The following is a 25727-nucleotide window of genomic DNA, read 5'->3' as shown; positions in this document are numbered from 1 at the left end:
ATACCTGTGATCGCCCCGGCACTGGTTCCACCAGTCTCAGCTGTCGTGTAAACCCGAGGCCCCTGCTCAATCCGTGCCACCTGCTGTCCACCAGGCTGCACCTGCTGCAACGCTGCCACGGCTGCCGGCTGCAACTTGGGACAAAAGGCCTGATGTGCCCTGTCTCCCTACAGTGATAACATACCCGAGGTCCTGTCGACGGAACACTCCTCTTGGGACAACTAGCAACCCTGTGATCTCTGCTCCCACAACCGAAGCAACCTGCACCACTCGGCTTCTGCGTAGCCTCCCATTTCCTCTTGGTTCCCTGAGCATGCCTACCGCCCCTGCTAGAACCACCCTGCTGCTGAGCCTTACTAGGCTGAACTGCTGGAGTAACCGACACTGACTGTGCCCGGATATCCTCCTCAATCTCTGCTGCAGTCTCCACCAGCTCTGCACGCGTAGCATAGTACCTCCCTCTACAATGAACTCTCAAATCATCCCGTAGAGCTCTCATGAACCTCCTGACCTGAGCCTCCTCAGACTCCATGGCCCGACCCCCATAACATAGAAGTCGACTGAACTCCAAGTCCAGCTCCCGCACTGACCGCGTCCCCTGAGATATCTGAAGGAACTGCACCTCCATCCGGTCCAATGCCTCCCTAGGAAAATACTTGCGGTTGAACTCCAAGACGAAGTCAGCCCAAGTCATCTCCCTCTGCACCCTCCTAGCAACCACGGATCTCCACCACAACTCAGCATCACCACCCAAAAAGTAGACCCCTATGTCCACCCAAAACTCCACTGGACATCTCAGAGTATGGAAGTTACGTTCCACACTCGTCCTCCAAGCATCCGCAGCTGTAGGATCTGTACCACCCAAAAACCTCTCAGTGAACAGACCCTTCATCTCCTAGAGCATAGCCAAATAACGTCCATGCTCTCCCACATCCGCAACCACTGGCTGCCGCTCCTCCGCCACCACTGGTGGCACTACCTGAGCCCGAGCCGGTACCACAGGTGGTAACCGCTCTAACAACTGTGCTAGCAAAGCCGCAATGTCAACACCAGGGACTCCACCCGCTGGGACCCCCACACCCGGGACCCTAGCATCACCGGCCACTGGAGCATCAGTACCGCCCCCTCCTGCCACACTCACGGAATCCCCCGGAACATCCTGCGACTCGCCAACACCCTCAGCTGTCACACTCTGGTCCTCGGTCTCACTAACCACTGGGGCTCTACCCCTACCACGACCACGTCCGCGACCACGTCCGCGTCCACGACCTCGACCAGTCACAGCATCCTCTCTAACCATCTGCACTACCATGAACAGAAGGCTAAGCAAACAATTTCTATTATAACACAGAAACATAAACTCACCGTGGAATCACACACTCGGCTCGAAGAGGATGTTCTAGGACTTCATGCCACACACAATTGACTAACTCACATAATCAATCAAGACATGCAATCCCAAACATCTACAACAGAAACCTAGTGACCCCAAACCTAGAACCGTAAGGGCTATGATACCAAAATGAAACAACCTTCCTTTTTTTTTTTAATAATAAATAATAAATATAATATATTAAAATAAACTACAGCTAGTGGTCCCATATCCACTAGCCATCTAACCACAACACAATCAACAGCGGAATAACATAATCAATATCCAATAATAAACCAATAATAAACCAATATTATAGCAAAGCAATATCTCAATACCAAACAACAAGAAACATGAAACCAGCAACCTAGCAATGTTTCTAATGACTCAACTCTAGCACCCTAGCAAATGCCAGACAACATCCAATCGAGTCCCTAGAACATCCTCCTCTTCATTGCCTTTGATTCCACGATCACACTTTGCCTTTACCTGCACCACAAACACAAATTGAGATGCATGAGTATTTGATAAACACTCAGTGAGGCAATCCTCCCATCTACCGGGCTATACACACAAGCAATAAGATCTCTACATGCCACAAACAACAATCAATAAAACAAACCAGGCAATATACAAAGCATGCGACGTCCATCGTAACTGAACAAGGGGTGTCGACCAACACCAGACGGTGTCGATCGATACTGAATATCTGGTGTCGACCGACACCAAACTGGTGTCGACCGACACCCTGCCCGACACTCCCGAAAACCCTAGTTTGCATCGACCGACACCTCCACATGGCATCGTTCGACACTCGCTAAAGTCCCGAGCCGTCCTCGCGTTGGTGTCGACCGACACCCCAACTGGTGTCGACCGACACCGATGCCGAGCAGCGATTTCCCTCGATCAGAAACTCCGAATCTCGCCTCCAAGCTTCTCCAATCCGCTCCTTGCACTCCCAGAAGCCAAACCCAGCCCAGACAGCAACGAAATATCATAGAGAACTCAAAGAAACAACCACATAAGCACCAAATCACATAGAATCTAGAGATCTTAGCTTAGATAAGCCATGGTCATGCACTCACCTCTTTGCAGGAAGTTTCTGACCAATAAGGACGAATCCCTCACTCCTAGCAAGCTTCTAGCACCTTCCCAGCCTCCAATCTCTCAAGAACAGCCAAGAAATCTCCCAATCTCACTCACAATCTCAAGAACACTTGTTTTCTCTCTTTTCCTCTTTTTCAAACAAAAATGGCGACCACAACCTCTGGAACACGACCTAGGTCGTTTCCTTCCTTTAAAGACCCGGTTCAATGGTTTCCTTAAACCAAACCGAACCAAATCGATTAAAAACTCATTCTGATCGAACCGAAAAATAAGTGGTGTCGACCGACACCCCCTTGGTGTCGACCGACACCCCCTTGGTGTCGATCGACACCCATCCCCAAAAACCAATTTTTGGTTTGCGGATGTTACATCTTCGCCCCAGGATTGGCCGGCCTTTGCACCTTATCTTGACGATATCCAGAGTGACAGGGAGGAGTTTTCTTCCTTTCCTTTGGTTCACGTTAATAGAACTGCTAATGTACGAGCGGACTCTCTAGCGCGCCGTGCGCGTTCATCTCCGCATCATATTATGTTTGTAAACAACTTTCCCACCAATTGGCTCGTTTGAGCTGATTTCTTTATTGTTGATAAAAAAAAAAAAAAAAAATGGGCATTCTCAAAAATGCCCCTTTTTCTATACTCTTTTTTTAAAATACCCCTTCATGTTGACCATTTTTAAAACTACCCCTCTTTATATACAAAATGACCAAATTACCCTTTTTTGAGTGACAGCAAGAATGTACAGTCATCAAAATCGAAAATATTTTCCTGCCAAAAAAATTTCCCGCCAAATTTTTTTTCCCGCCAAAATCTAAAATTTTTCCCAAAAACATTATTTTTTCTCGCCAAAAAAAAAAATTTTCCCGCCAAAATCGAAAATTTTTCCCGCTAAAAATATTGAAATTTATACCTTTTAAAAACATTGTAAACGCTTTTTAAAAACTTTTAAAAGCGTTTACAATGTTTTTAAAAGGTTTTTAAACACATTGTAAATGCTTTTAAAAACCTTGTAAATGCTTTTAAAAAGCTTATAAATGCTTTTAAAAGGTTTTTAAACACCTTGTAAACGCTTTTAAAAACTTTTTAAAAGCATTTACAAGGTGTTTAAAAACTTTTTAAAACCCTTTTAAAAATCTTATAAAAACTTTTACAAGGTTTTCAAAAACATTGTAAAAGCGTTTACAAGGTGTTTAAAAACCTTTTAAAAATCTTTTTAAAAACCATTTGAAAACCTTTTAAAAACCTTTTAAAAACCTTTTAAAACCTTTTAAAAACCTTTTAAAAATCTTGTAAAAGCGTTTACAAGTTGTTTAAAAAACCTTTTAAAACTCTTTAAAAAATCTTGTAAAAGCCTTTACAAGGTGTTTATAAGGCTTTTATAAGGTAGAAACCTAATAAAACCTTTTAAAAACCTTGTAATTTTTTTTTTGGCGGGAAAAAATGTCGGAAATTTTTTGGCGAGAAAATTTTGTTTTTATTTTTATTGAATAAAATAATTTTCATCTAAGGCTTAAATGGTAAAAATTAAAAGAGGGCAAAAATAAAAATGGCCAGAAAAGAGGGTATTTTTGAAAAGGGGTATATCAAAAAGGGCATTTTTAACAAATTCTCTTGTTAAAAATAATACTTTTATATAATCAATTATAAGAAAAATAACAATTCTCATGTTTTGAAGAGAAAACTAAAAGTTTTTGATATAGTAAAAATATTAGAAATAAAGTCTAACAAAAATTAATGTTCATATATATTTTGATAATTTTATATAATTATTAATTTATACTATTGTTGGGACCATACATTTACAAAGGATTTTCAAAAAAAAATATTTTATTATATTATCGAATTATGTCCAAAATTGCACTGATCCCAACTTGGGACCGAAAAAATTTATTAATTTACAGAGAGTATTAATTTATAGAGGTTTGACTGTATGTATATTTTCTATTAAATATGTGTAACTGACCAAACTATATTAATTCTGATCTTTAGATTTAATTGGACGTCCGGTGCTTGTTGAAAGCTCCGGATACCTTTCGGCTAACAACGTGCACACTGAATTTTTTTTCGAAATAAAAAATGAAGAGTAAGTTTTCCTATTATAAAAATTTCTTACATATTTATCGTCTTAAATTTACCAAAATTTAAAAATTTGAAGATATACACGATTATTTCGTCATTCATTTATGTATAATTTATTAATCTATTATAGAATAAATTAAAACTTTATCAGAAACCTTTATAAATAAATATTTTCATAAATCCAAGCTTTATTAAAAATTTAAGATTCTATTATACAAAAGTCATAAAATAAATAATTCTATTGTTAATAAATTAAATAAGCTTTAATGTTAAGTACAATTAAAAAAATTAGATTAAATTAAAGAAACAAATATTATAGGAATATAGTAGGGTGAAAAAATTGTCTTCTCTTTGATCTTGGCTTCCACATCATGTCTTTATGATACCAAACATATGGGTTTGAAATTTCAGCATAAGCGATATCTTTGGCTTGAGGAGCTTGTGTATTGAATAAAATCCAATATGAGAATTTAGTTGTTGTAGTCGTTGCAGGAATCATAACATCATCCTCAGGACCATCCTCATTGTAGTATTATGTAGGTTTAACATGTTCAATATTGTTTTTATAAAGAAAAGTAATAAGTAAAAATTTGAATGTTATTATAATTTTGAGAACATAATAAAAGAATTAAATTTATAACCTCATCAAAAAAGCATAATTATTATATCTTTTTTGAAAGGTGAACCAACAACAACTAAAGCTTTATGATTTATGGACTTGCTTTCCAATAAACCACTATACGAACAAACAAATAAAATGAATGAGTCGATTAATCATAAAAACAGAAAATCGGAATACAAATAAAAAATGTTGAGAATATGATTAAATAATTAAACGTAAAACCTCAAACAAAAAAGCACAATATTATACCTTTTTTGTAAGGTGAACCAACAACAACCAAAGCTTTATGAGTTGGAAAAAGAATCCAAGAATCACACAAAATAAAATAAAACTAAATGCAATGTTATTTACAAAGATTGGATGAAAGTGGTACCTCATGGGTTGGTGAAGAAGGAGGTTGCAGCAGCCTCCATACTCGCCAACGTGTAGCCAGGGTCGTCACCGGCTTCAGCAGGTGCCGAGAATTGCTCGTCAGAGAGCTCGGTGATATGCACGGATGACTTACTTGGACCAGCATCCGAGAGGTTGATCGAGGGGGTATCGCGTAGCTCATCGGGTAGGGCGAAAGGACTGAAGAGAGAAAAGACTTAAAAACGTAAATCATATTTACGAACCTGCCTTTGGGATTTCCTCCCAAGTGAGCTTGTTTATAGTCTCTAAGCCTGACTTTCAACTCATCTCAGACTGGCGCGGGATCGACGAGACGCAGAGATGATCCCACCTCTGTGCTCTCATTTGCCATGTATTTCTTCATTCTCTGCCCATTCACAGTAAACTCAGTCCCATCCTTTTGCTAGCAAAGTCACCGCTCCATAGGGCAGAACCTCTTTAGTTTCGAAGGGTCCCGACCATCTTGACTTGAGCTTCCCAGGGAATAGCCGAAGCTTTGAGTTGAACAAGAGGACTTTGTCTCCAGCTTTCAAATCCTTGTGTCGGATCTTTTTGTCATGAAAAGCTTTGGTTCTTTCCTTGTAGATCCTCGAATTATCATAAGCCTCCAGTCGTATCTCATCAAGTTCGTGGAGATCCATTGTTCTTTTTTCTTGTGCAGTCTTTATGTCCAAATTCAGCAGTTTTGTTGCCCACATTGCTTTATATTCTACCTCGACTGGAAGGTGACAGTTTTTTCCATAAAGAAGCTGGAAAGGGGTCCGCCCATACGGTGTTTTATAAGCGGTCCTGTAGGCCCATAGCGCATCATCTAGCTTGAATGCCCCATCCTTTTTCGTGATCCCACTATTCTGGCTAATATCGCTTTGATCTGTTTATTGCTTACTTCCACTTGTCCGCTGGTCTGTGGGTGATAAGCTGTTGCAACTTTATGCTTGACTCCGTGATTTCTCAACAAGCCATCGAAAACCCTGTTAATGAAGTGGGTTCCTCCATCACTGATCACTACTCTTGGGATTCCAAATCTCGGAAAATGATGCTTTTGAACATCTTCATTACGACCTTCTGATCATTCATCGGGCTGGCGATTGCTTCTACCCATTTTGAGACATAGTCAACTGCCACTAGGATATACATGTTTCGAGGGTGGGTTGAAAGGTCCCATGAAATCTATTCCCCAGACATCAAAAACTTCGACTTCTAAGATTGGCTGCTGAGGTATTTCATTTCTTCGACCTATGTTACCCGTCTTCTGGCACGAATCACATTTCGCTATGAAGAGCTGTGCGTCCTTGAACATGGTCGGCCACCAAAGACCGGCTTGGAGTATCTTTTGGACGGTTTTGAAGGTAGCAAAATGTCCTCCATAGGCGGACCCATGACAGTGCTCTAATACTCCTCGGACTTCCTCCTCTGCTATACATCGTCTGAACAGGCCATCCGTCCCTTTTTTGTAAAGATAAGGTTCATCCCAATAGTAGTTGTTGACATCCCTGAAGAACTTCTTCTTTCTATGAGCATCATAGTCCTTAGGAATTTCTCCGCACACCATGTAGTTCTCGAAATCTGAGTACCATGGCAGCTCAGCCGACTCGATTGCCATCAACTCAATCGACCTGGTTGACTCGAAGATCGAGTAAGCTATTGTGTGTCTGATCGTGTGGCTCATTTCTTCCAAGAAGGCGATGTGCATCAGTCTTTCTTCGGGCATTGAGAAGTCTATTGGGAGTGGATCTTCAATTCTCATTCTAGACAGATGGTCTGCTACCCCGTTTTCAATTCCTTTTTTATCCAGGATTTCTATGTCAAATTTCTGCAGAAGAAGGATCCATTTGAGGAGCCTAGGTTTGGTGTCCTTTTTCGAGTAAATATACCTTAGGGCGGCATGATCCGTGTAGACGATCACTTTCAAACCGACTAAATAACTTCAGAATTTCTCAAACGCAAAAACCACGGCAAGGAGCTCCTTCTCAGTTGTCACATACCTTGTCTGGGCTTCGTCCATGGTTCTGTTTGCGTAGTAGATCACATGGAGCTTTTTATCTATTCTTTGACCCAATACTGCCCCCACAGCATAATCTGATGCGTCACACATAATCTCGAAAGGATGGTCCCAGTTAGGTGCTTGAACTATTGGCGCACTCACCAAAGCTTCCTTTATTGTCGATAATAAACTCTACTTCCTTGCAAAGGAGCCGCGTTAACGGTCGGGCGATCTTAGAGAAGTCTTTAATGAATCGCCTGTAGAACCCTGCGTGCCCTAAAAAGCTTCTGACATCTCTCACCGATTTTGGAGGTTGCGTTTGAACCATCACTTTGATCTTAGCCTAGTCGACCTCTATACCCTTTTCTGAAATCTTGTGCCCTAAAACTATCCCCTCCTAGACCATAAAGTGGCACTTCTCTCAGTTTAACACTAGGTTGGTTTCTTCACACCTTTTCAGCACCTTGCAGAGGTTTGACAGACAGGACGAGAAAGAAGCTCCATGATGTGACCCGAGGACACGGTCAGGGTACGATCGCGGTACGGACGCGGCTTGAGCTCTCGGTCAACTTTCAGTCGGTGAAACTTTCCTCGGCCGAGGTTCTGGGCTTCGGATCTAGGAGAGAATCAAACGAGGGAAACGGAGTTTGAAGGAATTCAAACGAGCCGTTCGGGAGATACGTCGAGAAGCCACGAACGGTTCAATCGGACAGTACGGATGCGGAATGAGCGGGTGGACATCTACGAGGGGAAACGATAGCGAGGATGATTTGAGGTGATTCGTGGGGAACTCGAGAACTGATGAAAGAGGACTCGAGTTTAAGAAGAGGACAGATGGAAACGAAGTGAGAGGAAATACGGATGGATCGAGTGACGACACAAGAGGTTTGGCTCTCCTCTTGATACGGTCTCTAACAAGGGCGAACCCGGTTCGCGGCTTATTAGGGTTTTCTCGAGGTTCAATCCCGGATTGAAGAAAGAGATGAGTGAGACAAGTTTCAAGAATCTCTCTTGAGGAAAAGTTTTCTTTTCATACAAGTCTAAGGAGGAACAAGGCTTAAGGAGAGTTTAAATAGCTAGGTCTAGATAGGAGCTTAAGGACACGCGGATTCATCTTGATCCGCACATCGTCCTTTTGACGTGTCCCCTTTACAAAGAGAACACATCGCCACCTTTTGACTAACACGCTTAGCCACAAACACTCTCCAACGTTCACAAACATAGGATCAAAAGAGAATATTCTCAAGTTCAAAATTAAACCAAAAATAAGAGGGAAAGAGAGATAACCGCCTTGGCCTTGCGCGTGAAGCAACTTAGCCTTTAGGCGTTTTGCGTTTAGCTCCATGCCTCGTTAAAACCTTCTCCGGTAAACCCATTTGGGACAAACCCGGAGTGAGGAAAAAGAGTACACTTCCTCGCTTAACGACTTGACCATCTTCACTCTTGGGTAAGAGTGAAGACTAAGCGGACTGAGCCTTCAGAGTCTTCATGGGGTGGCTGGTGTTGGATGTAGGTTCGGACAAATAGGTTGAGCCGCTGTTTGGCCGCCTTTGCTGAGCTCTTGGAACGTGTGGTGGCTCCGGGAAGGATCGTTGGAGCCTTGGCCGCGTCTGAAGAGGTTGCCCTGGTCGCGTCCGATGCGTCTTGGTCAGGCGTCTCGGTCGCGTCCGGCATGTCTTGGCTGAGGTCGCGTCCTGCGATCACATCACTCCATATACTGAAAAGTCATCCATGAAAACCTCCACCATTTCTTCGATTAAATCCGAGAAGATGGATGTCATGCACCTTTGGAAAGTCGCGGGAGCGTTGCACAGGCCGAAAGGCATCCTCTTATAGGCAAAAGTGCCATAAGGGCAAGTGAATGTCGTTTTCTCTTGGTCAGCATGGTGTATGGGTATTTGGAAATATCTATTATACCCATCAAGGAAACAATAGTATGGGTGGTTAGCGAGTCGTTCCAGCATCTGGTCGATGAAAGGCAGGGGGAAATGATCCTTCCTCGAGGCTGCGTTAAGTTTCCTATAGTCAATACACATTCGATGACCGGTTATCGTCCTTGTGGGAATTAGCTCGTCTTTCTCGTTTTTGACGACAGTGATTCCTCCTTTCTTCGGAACGCAGTGCACCGGGGACACCCAAGTGCTATTAGAAATGGGGTAGATAACTCCAGCATCGAGCAACTTCATAATTTCCTTTTTCACCACTTCTTTTAGGTTCGGGTTTAGCCGACGCTGAAGCTCTACACTAAAGTACGATTCATCCTCTAGGTTTATCCGGTGGGTGCAGAGATCAGGGGATATACCCTTGATATCATCTAGAGTATAGCCTATTGCTCTCCTCTAGTTTCTTAATTGCGTGCAAAGCAATTTAAATTCTTTTTCAGGCAGGTTAGAATTGACGATCACTGGATAAGTTGAATTAGGTCCTAAGAAAAAGTACCTTAGCCCAGATGGAAGAGGTTTGAGTTCCACTTTAGGCGCATTAGACTCAGACCAATCATCAGTGGTTTGGAGTTGCTGCTCGAGGTTGTGCTCGATCATCCTACTCGATGGGGCGATCGTGTTAGCGTCCTGGTGGGCTGGTGTTGAGCAACTGCACGACATGACGTAGGAGGTGACTACTGACTTGTCTAAGCTTCTGTTGTCGAGCATCACTCCCTCTCTTTCAGCTTCCCTCATGTCCTCGCTTAGCTCCGGTTTGATGACTTCTCGATAAGTATCAAGCAGCTCCTTGTAGAGCTCCGTGTCTTAGTGCACGAATCCCTCCTTACCATCATTCGTCAGCGCTGTTTCTAAACAATCCCCGATTGCAATCTCCTCAAATGCCTCCTCATGCAGTTTTTCTAACTCCTCTATCCAGAAGGTTTGACCAGCTATTGTAGGTTTTTTCATAGTTTCCCCGAGCTTCAGATCGATCTTCCCGTTCCTTACATCAATCATTGCCCCTGCGGTGGCTAAGAATGGTCATCATAAGATAAGCGGATCCCTTGGCTCCACATCCATTTTCAAAACCACGAAGTCGGTTGGTACATCTACTGACCCTACCTTGACCGACAAGTCTTCCAAAACTCCGCTTGGCAACCTCGTAGTTTGATCTGCCATAACCAGTTGGATGTCAGTAGGCTTGAATTTCTCGAATCCAAGACGTTTGGCTACAGTTAGTGGCATCAGGCTGACTGATGCCCCCAAATCACAAATACATCTTCCAAACTTCAATGGTCTGATCGAGCAAGGTAAAGTAAATGATCCCGGGTCGCCAGTTTCTTAGGTGCAGCAGTCCTCTGGATTATGGCATGCACTCATGATTGAGTATGACCATCCCTTGTACTAGCTTGATTCGCTCCATCACTGCATCCTTCATGAATTTCTGGTAAGGAGGTATCAAGGTGAAAGCGTCCATTAGGGGCATGCGAAGTTCAAGTTCTTGCATCTGTTTCTCGAACAATGCCTTGTACTTCTCCAGAAGTTCCTTGCGAAATCGTCCAGGGAATGGCAAAGGTGGAATGTAAGGTGGGGGAATGAATCTCCTTTCTTTCTGTTTCTCTCCTCCTGGTTTGTCTGCAGGAGGCGGAGTTGCTGGAGGGTCAACCCGATCATCTATCTGAGTAGTGTGGTCGGGTGAAGGGTCGGTTTGTTCTGGGGAGTGGCTTAGGGGTTCAGCAAAAGTGGTCGGTTCACGGAGATCCTCCCCATCTAAATCATTGCTGTCCTCAGTGATGTTTAGTCGTGCTGTTCGAGGTGGTAATTGTCGGCCACTCCGTAGGGCGATCGCATTTGCAGACTCCGTAGGACTTTTTGAGGTGGAAGCCGAGTTATATGTTAGCACCTGAATTCGAGATTCCAAGGCATCAAACTTGTTGTGTAGTTCTTGGAAGTTGGCTGATAGACGGCAGGCGAGATCGTTGAACTTGTATTAATGTGTATCGTGTCGGTCTTCTAAGTGGATAGGACAGTGTGCATTAGGGATAGAAAATCCAGTGAGGAGGAACTAGATGGAGGTATTGGGCTGTGTATCGGGTTTCGGTAGGACATATTTGGATTCAGCTTGTAATTGTTGTACCTTCTGTTGTAACCTCCTTGGTTGTTGATGTAGTTAACATCCTCGATTTGTACAGTCTCCCCATCTTGTTGTAGAAACTGTTCTTCCTCTGATATTGCATGAACATGCTGCTGCTGGTTGAGGAGCTTGTCGAGCTTGTCATTGAGGGCTTTCATGTTCCTCTTGTACTTGGCATCTTCCTCTCCTGTAGATCGCACATTGCGAACATACTCCTCACTGTAATTCCCATCAGACTGAGCCAAGTTCTCCACTAGGTCCCAACCTTCATCAACATCCTTGTTGAGGAAGTTACCATTGCTTGCGGTGTCCAGCAACATCCGTATCTTGGGGACCACTTCTCTGTAAAGTGTACTCAGCAATGAAGCATTGTTGAAGCCATGATGAGGACATCTGGTAGTGTATCCCTTGAAACGTTCCCAAGCTTCACTGAACGTCTCATTGTTCTTCTGAACAAAGCCAGAAATGTCATTTCTCAGTAATATGATCATGGCTAGCAAGGAGTCAGAAGCTGCAGAGAGACCGGAGATTGTGGGAAGGATCACTCGCTCAAGAGCTAAGGAGATGGCTAAGGAAGCTCATTCACTCATAGCTGACGGGTCATTCAACCTACCGAGGATCCAGGTCTTTAACATCTCCACCTTGAAGACTTCACCTGGTAATGATAACTAGATAACTTAGGTGTGAAGTTTGTACTCTTTTTCCCATAGCTGAGTTTTGTCCCACTGGGTTTTCTTGGCATGGTTTTTAATGAGGCAAATGGATCACTACGTCGAGTTATCTAGAAGTCATTGCCAATGGGAAATAAAGTACAAGTCCCTAGACTTCTGTATTGTGTCACCAGACTTCAGACTTCAGACTTTAGTCACCAGACTTCAGACTTTAGACTTCAGACTTTAGTCACCAGACTTCAGACTTTAGTCACCAGACTTCAGTATTAAGTCGCCAGACTTCAGTACCTGATGTTTTGCTGTTTTTCTTGTTTTCCTTAAAACGTCTTGTTGTTTTATTTTGAACTTCCTGTTGTTTTGAGTGTCGAGCCTAGGGTTGATTATAAAGCCCCATAGCCACGCCTCCTTGTTCTTTAGCGAAGAAGTATGTTGTAAACACGTTTGTGAACTTTCTTCTCTCAATCCGATATCTTGAATGCGTTCTTGATTTCTGAGTTTCTATACACGTTGTGAATTAAGAAACTCTTCTACCTGTTCGAATCCATCTCATCATTCAAACACTTCTCACCATTGATTCATTGTTACTTTGTTCGATCATTACTTATATTCATTCACCAATCTCACTCGATCATCATCACCACCGAATCCACGTCGCCTGTCACCTACCATCAGCCTTCATCAGAGTTTCTTTCCTAGAGAGATCCTATCATGTGGTATCAGAGCTGATCTAAGAGAAAGTGAAGACATGGTTATGTCAAGGTTTCTTGGGGGTTTAAACAGAGAGATTCAAGACAAGGTAGAGTTGCAGGACTATGAGGATGTGCAAGAAATGGTACATGAGGCAGAGCTGATTGAATCGCAGATCAAGAGAAAGGGAGTAAGGTCTACTTTTACGCCTAACATCTCCAAGCCAAGAGAGTTTAGTAAACCCGCCTTCACCAAGGACAGCAAACCTGCGACAGCTACAGTTAAAGAGGAGGTTAAGATTGATTTCAAGCCCAAGAGTAGCACTTCTACAAGTCATATCAGGTGTTTCAAATGCCAAGGAATGGTACATTATTCTAGAGACTGTCCTAACAAGAAGATGTTTCTTCTTCAAGAAGGAGGAGAGATTGTGCCAGTAGACAGTTCAGAGAGTGAACCAGAGTCAGATTTTGGTGAAGAAGGTGAACCAGCAGTAATGGGAGAGATGTTGGTAGCGCGCAGAGCTTTAAGTGTTCAGATTCATCCAGATGATAGAGGACAGCGTGAGAACCTATTTCACACACGGTGTATGGTTCAAGACAAGGTCTGCACCTTGATCGTTGATGGTGGGAGCTGTACTAATGCAGCTAGTGAAGAGATGGTACAGAAGCTTAATCTCAAGACCACTTCACATCCGAGACCTTACCAGCTGCAGTGGTTGAACAACAAGGGAGCTTTGACAGTTTCGCAGCAAGTGATGGTGAAACTAACAATTGGGAAGTATGAGGATGAGCTGCTATGTGATGTGATTCCAATGAAATCAAGTCATATTCTTTTGGGAAGACCATGGCAGTTCGACAGAAGAGTGTTTCATGATGGTTACACCAACAAGCAGTCATTTGAGTTCAAAGGACGCAAGGTCACTCTTCTACCACTTACACCCAGCGAGATTTACAAGGATCAGCTTCACATGAACCGCAAAGATACAGAGAAAGTGTCTCACAGCTTGTACATCAATCATAGCGAGTTCAACAAGCTATTTGATCCAGAGATGACCACATTCATGTTTGTGTATAAGGAGACACTCACCAGTACTAAGTCAGTAGAAGAGCTTCCACGCGAGATGACAGAGATTATAGAGGAGTACAAGGATGTGTTTCCAGAAGAAATACCTCCAGGCTTACCTCCAATCCGTGGGATAGAGCATCAGATTGATTTGGTACCAGGTTAAGCTCTACCGAACAGACCAGCTTACAGAACTAATCCAGTAGAAACTAAAGAGCTTCAGAAGCAAGTAGAGGAGCTGATGAGCAAGGGACACATCAGAGAGAGTCTCAGTCCATGTGCAGTACCAGTTTTGCTTGTACCTAAGAAAGATGGTTCATGGAGGATGTGTGTTGACTGCCGAGCTATTAACAACATTACAGTGAAGTACAGACACCCAATTCCGAGATTAGATGACATGTTGGATGAGTTATGTGGATCAACAGTATTCTCAAAGATAGATTTGAAGAGTAGGTATCATCAGATCAGAATGAAGGAAGGAGATGAATGGAAAACAACTTTCAAGACCAAGCAAGGGCTCTACGAATGGCTAGTCATGCCGTTTGGTCTCACCAATGCTCCTAGCACCTTCATGCGACTAATGAATCATGCTCTCAGACCGTTCATAGGCATCTTTGTGGTTGTGTATTTCGACGACATACTCATCTACAGTAAAGGTCTAGAAGAACACTTAGAACACATCCACCAAGTTCTAAATGTTCTTCGTTCTCAATCCCTCTTTGCTAATTTTTCTAAATGTTCATTCTGTACTACTGAGGTTGTTTTTGTCGGTTTTGTTGTCAGTGCAGAAGGAGTTAGAGTGGACGATGAGAAGGTCAAGGCTATCAAGGAGTGGCCAACACCCAAAAACGTGGCAGAAGTCAGGAGCTTTCATGGACTAGCAGGCTTCTACAGGCGATTTGTGCAAGACTTCAGTACTATTGCCGCGCCACTTACAGAAGTTGTCAAGAAGGATGTAGGATTCAGATGGGAGGAAGCACAAGAGAAGGCGTTTTCCACCTTAAAAGAGAAGCTTATCTCTGCCCCTATTCTCTTACTTCCTGATTTTATGAAAACTTTTGAGATTGAATGTGATGCTTCCGGAGTGGGTATAGGTGCTGTTTTGATGCAGGATAGGAAGCCAATAGCTTACTTCAGTGAGAAGCTAGGAGGATCGACATTGAACTATCCTACATATGACAAGGAGCTGTATGCTTTGGTTAGAGCTCTTCAAACGTGGCAGCATTACCTGTGGCCCAAGGAATTCGTTATTCACACTGATCATGAGTCCCTGAAGCATCTCAAAGGACAACAGAAGCTCAACAAGAGACATGCCAGAAGGATGGAGTTCATAGAGACTTTTCCCTACACGGTTAAGTACAAGAAAGGTAAAGATAATGTAGTTGCAGATGCATTATCCAGGAGGTACACTCTCATTTCTACTTTGTCTTCTAAGCTTGAAGGTTTTGATGAAATAGTAGAACTGTATGAGACTGACATCGATTTTGCTGAGAGCTATGGCAAATGCCATAAGTTTGCTTTTGAGAACTATTATAGGCAGGATGGATATCTGTTCTTTAAAGACCGATTGTGCATACCAAGAGGATCCATGAGGGAGCTGCTGATCAGAGAAGCTCACGGAGGTGGACTAGCTGGACATTTCGGAGTGTCAAAGACTCTACTTGGACTGCAAGAACACTTCTATTGGCCTCAAATGAAGAAAGACGTTGAGAAGGTTTGTTCTAGGTGCCATATATGCAAAATGGCGAAGGGTAAGGTACAGCCTCACGGCTTGTACACTCCTCTACCGATTCCTTCTCAACCTTGGACTCATATTTCTATGGATTTTGTTCTTGGCTTACCTCGAACCAGAAATGGTAGAGATTCTATTTTTGTTGTGGTTGACAGGTTTAGCAAGATGGCTCACTTCATTGTAAGTCACCAGACGGATGATGCTGTTATTGTAGCTAACTTGTTTTTCAGGGAAGTAGTACGCCTACATGGAATGCCTCAAGTAATTGTTTCAGACCGAGATACCAAGTTTCTAGGGCACTTCTGGAGGACGTTATGGGCTAAACTAGGAACCAAGCTTTCATTCTCAACCACATGTCACCCGCAAACAGATGGACAAACCGAAGTGGTGAACAGGACGCTATCTACACTCCTTAGGACCTTAGTGAGAAGCAATCTCAAGTCATGGGAAGAGTGTCTACCACATGTTGAGTTCGCATACAATCACGCTAAGCATTCTGCTACCCTATTTTCTCCTTTTGAAATTGTTTATGGGTTTAATCCACAACCACCTCTAGACTTGATTCCTTTACCTTTAAGTGTGAAGTGTAGCTTTGATGGCAAAGAAAAGGCTGAACAGGTGAGGAGGATACATGCTAAAGCTAAGGAGAACATAGAGAAAAGAACCAAGCAGTATGAGAAGCATGCGAACAAGGGCAGAAAGGAGCTCATTTTCGAAGAAGGAGACTTGGTGTGGATTCATTTACGCAAGGATAGGTTCCCAGAAGAGAGGAAAAGCAAGCTTCTACCGCGAGCTGATGGACCATTTGAAGTCATCAAGAAGATCAACAACAATGCCTACGAGATTGATCTTCAAGGTAAGTATAAGATATCTTCCACATTCAATGTTTCTGACTTGCTTCCTTATTATGCAGATTCCGATTTGAGGACAAATCCTTTTGAAGAGGGGGAGGATGATATGATCATGGCTAGCAAGGAGTCAGAAGCTGCAGAGGGACCGGAGATTGTGGGAAGGATCACTCGCTCAAGAGCTAAGGAGATGGCTAAGGAAGCTCATTCACTCATAGCTGACGGGTCATTCAACCTACCGAGGATCCAGGTCTTTAACATCTCCACCTTGAAGACTTCACCCGGTAATGATAACTAGATAACTTATGTGTGAAGTTTGTACTCTTTTTCCCATAGCTGAGTTTTGTCCCACTGGGTTTTCTTGGCATGGTTTTTAATGAGGCAAATGGATTACTACGTCGAGTTATCTAGAACTCATTGCCAATGGGAAATAAAGTACAAGTCCCCAGACTTCAGTATTGTGTCACCAGACTTCAGACTTTAGTCACCAGACTTCAGACTTTAGACTTCAGACTTTAGTCACCAGACTTCAGACTTTAGTCACCAGACTTCAGTATTAAGTCGCCAGACTTCAGTACCTGATGTTTTGCTGTTTTTCTTGTTTTCCTTAAAACGTCTTGTTGTTTTATTTTGAACTTCCTGTTGTTTGGAGTGTCAAGCCTAGGGTTGATTATAAAGCCCCATAGCCACGCCTCCTTGTTCTTTAGCGAAGAAGTATGTTGTAAACACGTTTGTGAACTTTCTTCTCTCAATCCGATATCTTGAATGCGTTCTTGATTTCTGAGTTTCTATACACGTTGTGAATTAAGAAACTCTTCTACCTGTTCGAATCCATCTCATCATTCAAACACTTCTCACCATTGATTCATTGTTACTTTGTTCGATCATTACTTATATTCATTCACCAATCTCACTCGATCATCATCACCACCGAATCCACGTCGCCTGTCACCTACCATCAGCCTTCATCAGAGTTTCTTTCCTAGGGAGATCCTATCACTCAGCCTTGCGGTTCTGGAGTTGGAGAAGAATTTGACCAGGAATGCCTTCTTGCACGCTTCCCAGGTGGTGATGGACTCCTTGGGGAGTGATTTCTCCTAGATGTGTGCTTTGTCTCCCAAAGAGAATGGGAAAAGTCGGAGTTTGAATCCATCCTCACTAACTCCATTTATCTTGGTGAGGCTACAGAGCCTATCGAATTCATCCAGATGATCCAATGGGTCCTCCATTGGCAATCCATGAAACTTGTTACTCTGTATCATCTGGATGAGACAACTCTTGATCTCAAAATTGTTGTTCTGGATAGCAGGTGCCACAATGCCATTCCTTTGAGTGTGAGTAGATGGAGCATCTCCTGCTCCTATGTTGGTCCTTGCTTGAGGAGCTGGTGGACCGTTCTGATTATTCATTGTCTCCTCAATGATTGCTGGTTGCGGTTGTTGAACTTGTTGTTGTCTGAGTAGCCTTGGTCTGTCGATTTTGTCAATGAAAGGACTCAAGTTTTGGCTACCTCTGGATCATATTTGCATACACAAGTAGATGACCGAGTGTGTACACGAGGGTCAACCCGATCCAGGTGATCGAGTGACGGGTCAGGTGGGTGCTCGGGTTGTACCTGAGATTCAAAACAAACAAGAGCGAAAGCAAACAAGTCAGATTCCAAACCAATATAAATAAAAGAACTTGATCTAGCAAGTGCTGAAATCCTAAACGTAGCAAAATAAAATTCAACCAAATGGCAACGGCGCCAAATTGATAAACGGTTTTTCACCAGGGTATCAATTCCCTATGCAGTTATAGTACAAAGGGTTATCAATCCAAATGGTTGTTTATGCTAGCAGGAAGGATACAATCAGAACAATGCAAGTCAAGCCAAGCAGATAGGGGTTTTGTCTAACAATCCTAAAATAATAAAAGAAAAGAGTATAAACAAAGAACCACACGACCTAAGCACTTGATGCAAGCATTCGAGTACAGGATCGAGTGGGGTGATCGAGTAAGCGAAGATAGTATGAACAACTCAAGGGGTTACTCGAAGCAGGTGATCGTGTACCTATTCGGGTAATGGATCGAGTAATGAATGAAAATGCAAGCAATTAAAATACGAAAGCTTCTAAGGATGGGGTAATCGAATCCTAAGTATTCCTGACCAGTACAGATGTCTTACATGCCTCAAGAAAATATTTCCTAGACAATGAATCTCTAAAATCTTGTTAAAACACTCTCGTGATGGAAACAATCAACCTTGATCACTCCCCTACCCAACTCTCGTTGGAGAAACATGACCAAGCAGGCATTAAGATCCGATTCATTATTGTCAGTAAACCCCTTACTCATCTAATCTCTTAGGCTAAGTGAGTAAACCTCTAGCATTGGTTGATTCAAGCATCTCATCTACACCTCTCAGTGGTAAAACACCTTAGATCTAATCTCACCCTCTCAGTTTGTTGACAGCATTAAGAACACCAATCTAGAATGAAATCTATTAAACATATACAATCAAACTAAGACATCCTAACCGATCAAGAACACAAAATCATCTATCCCATCCCTAGAAACTTTACTACACTACTCGGAAATCATAGCAAGAAACATAACAGCATATATGAACGAAAATTGCATTATAATAAACGGTCGGGTAGAGAAATAAGAATAAAAGATAGAAATCTAAAGAAATGATAAAAAAAAATATGAAACAAATCCTAACAAAAAGTGAAAAGAGTTTTTGAGTCGCTCAGTTCTCTCTCAGAAGCACTCGCTCTCTGGTCTGAGGGTCTGCGGCGTGCTCTTTTGTGAGGAAGGAGAGGAGGGGTCTATATATGGAAACCCCTTTGACCTAGATTCCCAGTCATGCCCGAGGGTCTACTCGATGGGGTACACAAGGATGAGGTCAGGTAGATCTTCGGGTTGTTCTTCCTGCTCTTGGATCCTCCTCGATCGTGTTGGGGTTCGGACTTGTTCTTCCAGCTCGATGGCTCCTTCGGGTACATGCTCGGGTTTGTCCTTGTTTTTCCCCATTTTAGGCTCTTAAGCACCTGTTTTCATCCAAAATATGCAAATGCAAAAATGCAACACCCTAAATGGCCTAAAAGTGAATTCCTACAATTAATGACCTAAAATGTTAAGTTAAGAGTATGAACAATGCAAAATATGGACAAAAAGATACTAAAAACATGTAAATTAGAGAGTTATCACTTTTGTCACAAATGGATAAATTGGATCATGGCGGTTGTAACTACTGTTAACTACTCTGTTTTAATAAATGGAGCTCCTTATGGATATATTCAACCAACAAGGGGTTTTAGGCAGGGAGACCCCCTATCACCGTATCTCTTCATTCTATGCTCGGATATACTCAGCCATTTAATTTCGACAAGTGCACGTGAAGGAGATCTTTGTGGCATTCGGATAGGCAATGGTGCTCCAAGTATTACCCACCTGCAGTTTGCTGATGATTGCTTATTTTTTAGCAAAGAAAATAAGAAAAACTGTCAAGCCTTGAAAGATATATTTGATATCTATGAATACTATTCAGGACAAAAGATCAATACTTCAAAATCTATGATCATTTTTGGGAGCAGAGTTTATGGGAATACTCAATTACGCCTGATATCAATCCTAGACATTCCTAATCATGGACGAGGAGGAAAGTACCTTGGCCTTCCTGAACAGTTTGGTCGAAAAAAGAAGGAAATGTTTGAGTACATTGTCGACAGAGTCAAGAAACGCACAAATGGTTGGACCGCAAAGAAATTATCTCCTGCATGTAAGGAAATAATGCTAAACTCAGTTGCCTTATCAATGCCGGTTTATGCTATGTCCTGCTTTAAACTGCCTTTGGGAATCACTTCCAAAATTGAATCACTCTTAATGCAATATTGGTGGGAAAAAAGTTCAAATCAACGCAGTATACCATGGATTGCTTGGAAAAAACTACAGTGTTCGAAAAGAGAAGGAGGATTGGGATTTAGGGACCTAGCAAAATTCAATGATGCCCTTTTGGCAAAACAAGCATGGAGGCTAATCCAATATCCTAATTCTCTATTTGCCAGAGTAATGAAAAATAGATACTATCGTGATGAGTCTATCTTAGAAACTAAACAAAGAAAGAAGCAATCCTATCTTATTAAAAAAGGTTCTAGATTTATTGTGGGAGATGGTAAAACTATTCGTATAAGTTTGGATAATTTCATTGAAGTGCATCCACCTAGATTAGTTCAAACCTCACCACTGCAATCTTCTACAACACTCGATCATTAAATCTCCAAAACGGGTGATATTCGAACATGGGACAACCAGAAACTCCTTTCCTTGGTCCAACAGTCGGAGCAGGAGGTTATACAAAACATTCACCTCCCACAAGTGGAGCAACCGGATAAACTAATTTGGAACTACACTCGCTCAGGAGACTACACTGTAAAAACTGGATACTGGTTCATCACTCACTATCTTTTTGACCCAAGAGATGTTTTGAATATACCTCACGGTTCAGTTGAACTCAAGAACAAAATTTGGAAATTGTGTTTACTACCGAAGATCAAACACTTCCTATGGTGCATACTATCACAAACTATACCAGTCACAACAAGATTACGAACAAGAGGTATGAACATTGACCCTTTATGTCCAAGATGTCGTCAAACAGAGGAAAGAAACCACCATGCCCTATCTCTTGTCCTTTTGCCATTATGGCATGGAGACTTTCCAGTACTTCCTCCTTAAACACCACTCAACTACCTTCAAACACAGAGGATATCATTGCTCAACTATTATCATATCAATTTCAAACACCCAACATATATGATTCTCTACAACCCTTTGTTCTACTATGGTATATTTGGAAAGCAAGAAACAATCAAGTTTTCAATAATTATCGAGAGAGTGCATCGGAAACAGTTTTACAGTCGAAGTCAGACACAAAAGAATGGATAAGCAATTTACATAACACATCCTCATCATTGCCTACTCTACGAACGAACACAACTTCTTGGCTACCCCCAACTCATCCGACCTTTAAATGCAATTTTGATGCGAGCTACGATCATCACACCCACCAGGCCACTGGAGGATGGATTTTTAGAAACCATCAGGGTGAAACTATAGTGTGCAACTAGACTAAATCATGTACGATCTCCTTTAGAGGCAGAAACAAAAGGATTGCTTACTGCGATACAACAGGCATGGATTCGAGGTTATCAGGCAATCATTTTTGAAGGAGACTATGAAACTTTAATAAAATTAGTTAATGGTCAAACTGTGGATGTCTCTTTAACAAATCTTATTCATGACATAAGAACTTGGTCTTCCAAATTACAGCAAATTTCATTTACTTTCACAAAGAGAGAATATAATAGGGTGGCACATGCCTTAGCTAAATATGGTTGTATATATTCTCAATATTACACTGACTCTGTTTTAAAGCCACCATGGCTGAGCAACTCTCTCTGTAATGACCATTTTTAATCAATATATATTTCATTTGTGAAAAAAAATATATATATATATATATATATATGTAAATTTACGAGATTAATAATTTATAATATTATTTGGACCATATTTTACATGGGGATTTCAAAAAAATTATTATTTTATTATCTTATCGAATTTTGTTAATTTTTACACTGGCCCGACTTGGGACCAGCAAAATTTATTAATTTATAGTGTTTATTAATTTATAGAGGTTTTACTGCATGTTATATCCTATGGGATAGATAATAATACAAGAAAACAATTCCCTAAACCTTTGTTCTTAACAATCTCATAGTTTTAGGTGGGATTTAAAAATTTTTACAATTAATCATATCAGTTTCTGTAAAATCATCAAAACTATTTAAAAGTTCATGAAAACTCAAATCACTTGTAATTTTAGTGAGATTAGATTAAATACACCCCTAGATTAAGTTGTCAACACTAGAAATAAATATTAGTGAGAGATTAGTAAAACCTTGAATTTAAACTAGTAAAATTGGGCCTTTAATACCCAAAAGGGGCAGAAACCAAGAAGCGGAGCTTCACGTATCCCACATCTAAAGACGGAGAGAGTTTGATGATTGAGACTTCATTATAAATAGACTTCACTCCCCTCAGTTGAATTTCACGCAGCCATGTGGTGAGCACATAGCGAACTATTCTTTCGCCTTTTACTAAAGAATACCGTGTGCTCTCCACGCTAAGTGGCAAACGCCTATTTTTGGAGGGATCTGCCTTTGGGTTGACCCAACATTATCTAGTCTGAAATATTTTTAATCTACCTACTTGTGGATCTCTTAGAAACGAAACTACCGTTAAAACAATTAAGAAAGCGATGAAATGAACATCAAGTAATCACTGAACACACCAACCAAAGTCACAGATCTACAGTATGCTTCTATCATCGAAAGATTCTAGTAGCTGTGAAGCAAAATCAAAGAAAAATCTATGGGAGACTATGAAACATTAAAACCACAAGAATGTCACAGAGTGCACTTTTGACCCGGTATGAACTCTCAGTCTTTCTTTTTACTTTTCTCTTTTGTTTCCGCTTCATCATATATCCACGAAGTTAAGATGAGCGGAATCCCCACGCAGAAGGCTTCTATAGCGAGTCCACGAGTAAACCCGGAGAAATCATCCACTGTTACGCCGACAAATGATGCAAGAAGGATTCCAAGATAACCACTAACTATGAAAGCGAGTGCAATGGCTGACATGACAAATGCCATGAGAGACCCTTCACATCCAGGAGGACAAAGGCGTGCCATCAAGACGGTAAAAGGCAGAATCTTGAAGTAAAAAAGAGTTTCCAAGAATCCAGAAAAGAATAGTACATAGAGAGAGTCGGGCACTCCCAAATCCCGGTAAACGCCTTTCACAAACAAGAGATCAGATATGACAAAGAGAGCTATCGTTACCTGAATGGCTGTAATCAGTTTCCTGGGAGGGATAGTTTTTAGCCAACGATTGTATGCAAGACCCCATAAGAGCATTGCGATTTGAGCAAAGACCTTGGAGATCCCTAGGAGTGACGCATCGATTTTCAGAAACTTTGTTTGGTAAAAGAACATTGTCCCTGTCAGAACAGGAACTAGAGCGGTCGATAACGTAAACAAGGCAATGGAATAAGAAATCTCGGGCTTCCTCAACACGTGTGAAAGGTCAGAGAGATGTTTTCTGATACCAGCTTGTGATGGATTCTTCTCCGGAAGATTAAGAGACTTTTCTCTCATGTTTACAGTTACCAAGAACTGAACAAGAGCCAGAATCCCAAATACGAGGAACGTTGACTGTGCGGAAAACGTTTTGATAACAATACCACCTAAAAGGTTTCCAAAGATTCCACCTAGAGAAGAAGCCATCCAAACAAACGAAGGTAGCTCACCGGAGCCTTTTTTTTGCTTTCCGGCCTCAGCAACAATTGCATCGTTTGCAACTTCTACTAATGAAGCACCGAGATTGCTAAGGAGAAGATATACCGACAAAGCTAAGATTGATACATTGGATCTTGACAAGAAAGCTATAGCTAGCCATGAGATTGCTTGTAACAAGGCTGCAATAGAGAAACCTTAGGAGTTAGAATTAATATTCTAAACATTGAGATGAACCGAGAGTATCCCATTGAACTGATATTTTAAAATTCAAAGATTTTTGAAAATGCCTAATTAATTTTGTTATTTGGACGAGTCCTAGGTATATATATACCACCAATGGCTATGTATGGGATTCGATGCTCGCCGAAGAAGTAGACTGCGTCTGAAACGATGCCGTAGATAGGTTTTGCCACCATTGGAAGATTGGCTGAGTTCTGGAGAAGCTGAAGCACTGAAGGATTCACACGAAGCTCATCTGTGAGGAAGAAATTGGCTCCAAGCCATGGGAAACCTCTAAATCCTTGTACGAAGAAACCAAAACCGAGCAACCACCGGATCGGGTCACGGCGACCATGGGTTTCTCCGACATGATCATCGCCGCTCATTGTCTTTTCCAGTTTCCTTTTTTATTTTTCTTTGTCGAAGATATTTTGGGGATGGTGGTGCGTACGTGTACCCCTTGTATATACATTCTGACATCACCGACGAAATAATTTATTTGTGAGAATTTGTCGAATCGCTAATAATCCACGTGGTTTATCTCTGGTTCGGTTAATCGAATTGAAACAGAACTAAAATCTGGTTAGGCTGGATCTTTTTGATACCCTTTGAGAGAGCACGTTGGCAATGAAAACCAACCAAATTATAAAATCAACACGATCTAGTATTAAGATCTGGAATCGAGAATCATCATTATTACAGTAACAATCTAAACAAGACCGACTAAAAACGGCAAAGAAAAAAATCAATTATTAGGGCATCTTTATAGGGGGAACTGTTTTGGGGAACTGTTTTGGGTGTTCTTAGCGTAAATATATTATGAAAATAACGTAAGTTTAGTAGTTAAAATCTTTTGTTAAAAAGTTAGTTATTGGGAGAACATGTTTAAGATCATAAGATTTAATAATATAATAATGTTAAACATATTACAATTATAAAAACTTATAAAATAACATTTAAATTGCAAACTTATAAAACTTTTACTAAAATTCAGAATACAATACCAAAATTTTATGAAACAAAAAAACATTAAAAAAGAAAAAAAAACAAACATATTACTTAATTAAAGCACACAAACATTTTATTTAATTAATATATAGTTTAATGTCCAAATTTATTCTATATATTCTCAATTAAATCCTTTTTTAATTTGTGAAAAATTGTTTACAAAAAATAATATCCATTCACAGCTTGCCACATCAGCTTAGAACTGAGCCAAGAACAGTTCTACATTAAGAACTGATCTTGGTGTTCTTATGCCACTATTCATTATTTTTCTAGTTTTTTTGGACTAAGAACACCCTTGGTGTTATGCCTATAAAGATGGCCTTACCATAAGAAAAAAGTCTCGAGAGAAAAACCCTAATATCACCGAGAGAGAGAGAGCCGCCGCCATCTTCGATCCGCCTCTCCCGTTGCCCTTCCGGCGCTGGAGAGGGCTTCGTCCCGTTTAGCTTTTCTTTCCTTTGTAGTTCTTTTTCAATCTCCGCCTCTTGCTAAATTGTCGCCGTTGGTTGGATGCTGCTCGAAGGTTGTGGATTCGGCGAAT

The 25727-nt window shown here is 41.4% G+C and overlaps 2 protein-coding genes and 2 non-coding genes across 7 annotated transcripts; 2 read left to right on the top strand and 2 right to left on the bottom strand.

Moving 5' to 3' along the window:
- Window positions 1–5956: 5956 nt before the first annotated feature.
- Window positions 5957–6268, bottom strand: LOC147944419 (uncharacterized). The gene has a single exon (XM_087512577.1). The coding sequence runs from the start codon at window positions 6266–6268 to the stop codon at window positions 5957–5959; it is 312 nt and encodes a 103-aa protein (XP_087368703.1).
- Window positions 6269–11985: 5717 nt separating this feature from the next.
- Window positions 11986–12092, top strand: LOC147944418 (small nucleolar RNA R71). Its single transcript, XR_015558645.1, has one exon. It is a non-coding gene; the product is annotated as a small nucleolar RNA R71 (small nucleolar RNA).
- A 10621-nt stretch (window positions 12093–22713) lies between these two features.
- On the top strand, window positions 22714–22829 carry LOC147944417 (U5 spliceosomal RNA). Its single transcript, XR_015558817.1, has one exon. It is a non-coding gene; the product is annotated as a U5 spliceosomal RNA (small nuclear RNA).
- Window positions 22830–22918: 89 nt separating this feature from the next.
- LOC104787307 (putative folate-biopterin transporter 7) lies at window positions 22919–24657 on the bottom strand. Of its 4 annotated transcripts, XM_087450799.1 has the most exons (4): window positions 24291–24651; window positions 23770–24138; window positions 23504–23661; window positions 22919–23322 (listed from the first exon to the last, which is right to left on the bottom strand). In XM_087450799.1, exons 1-4 carry the CDS (start codon window positions 24562–24564, stop codon window positions 23275–23277), a joined length of 849 nt encoding a protein of 282 aa, XP_087306925.1. In that variant the 5' UTR covers window positions 24565–24651; the 3' UTR covers window positions 22919–23274. The 4 variants fall into 4 exon arrangements, with proteins under 4 accessions (XP_087306925.1, XP_087306923.1, XP_087306924.1 ...); XM_087450797.1 differs by having other exon boundaries at window positions 22919–23661; window positions 24291–24650; XM_087450798.1 differs by having other exon boundaries at window positions 23504–24138; window positions 24291–24649.
- Window positions 24658–25727: the final 1070 nt, after the last annotated feature.

This window comes from Camelina sativa, chromosome 5 (genome assembly GCF_030686135.1).
Source record: "Camelina sativa cultivar CO46 ecotype springtype chromosome 5, ASM3068613v1".
NCBI lineage: Eukaryota > Viridiplantae > Streptophyta > Magnoliopsida > Brassicales > Brassicaceae > Camelina > Camelina sativa.
Note: the sequence above shows the minus strand (reverse complement) of the source record. Positions and strands in the feature narration are given on the sequence as shown.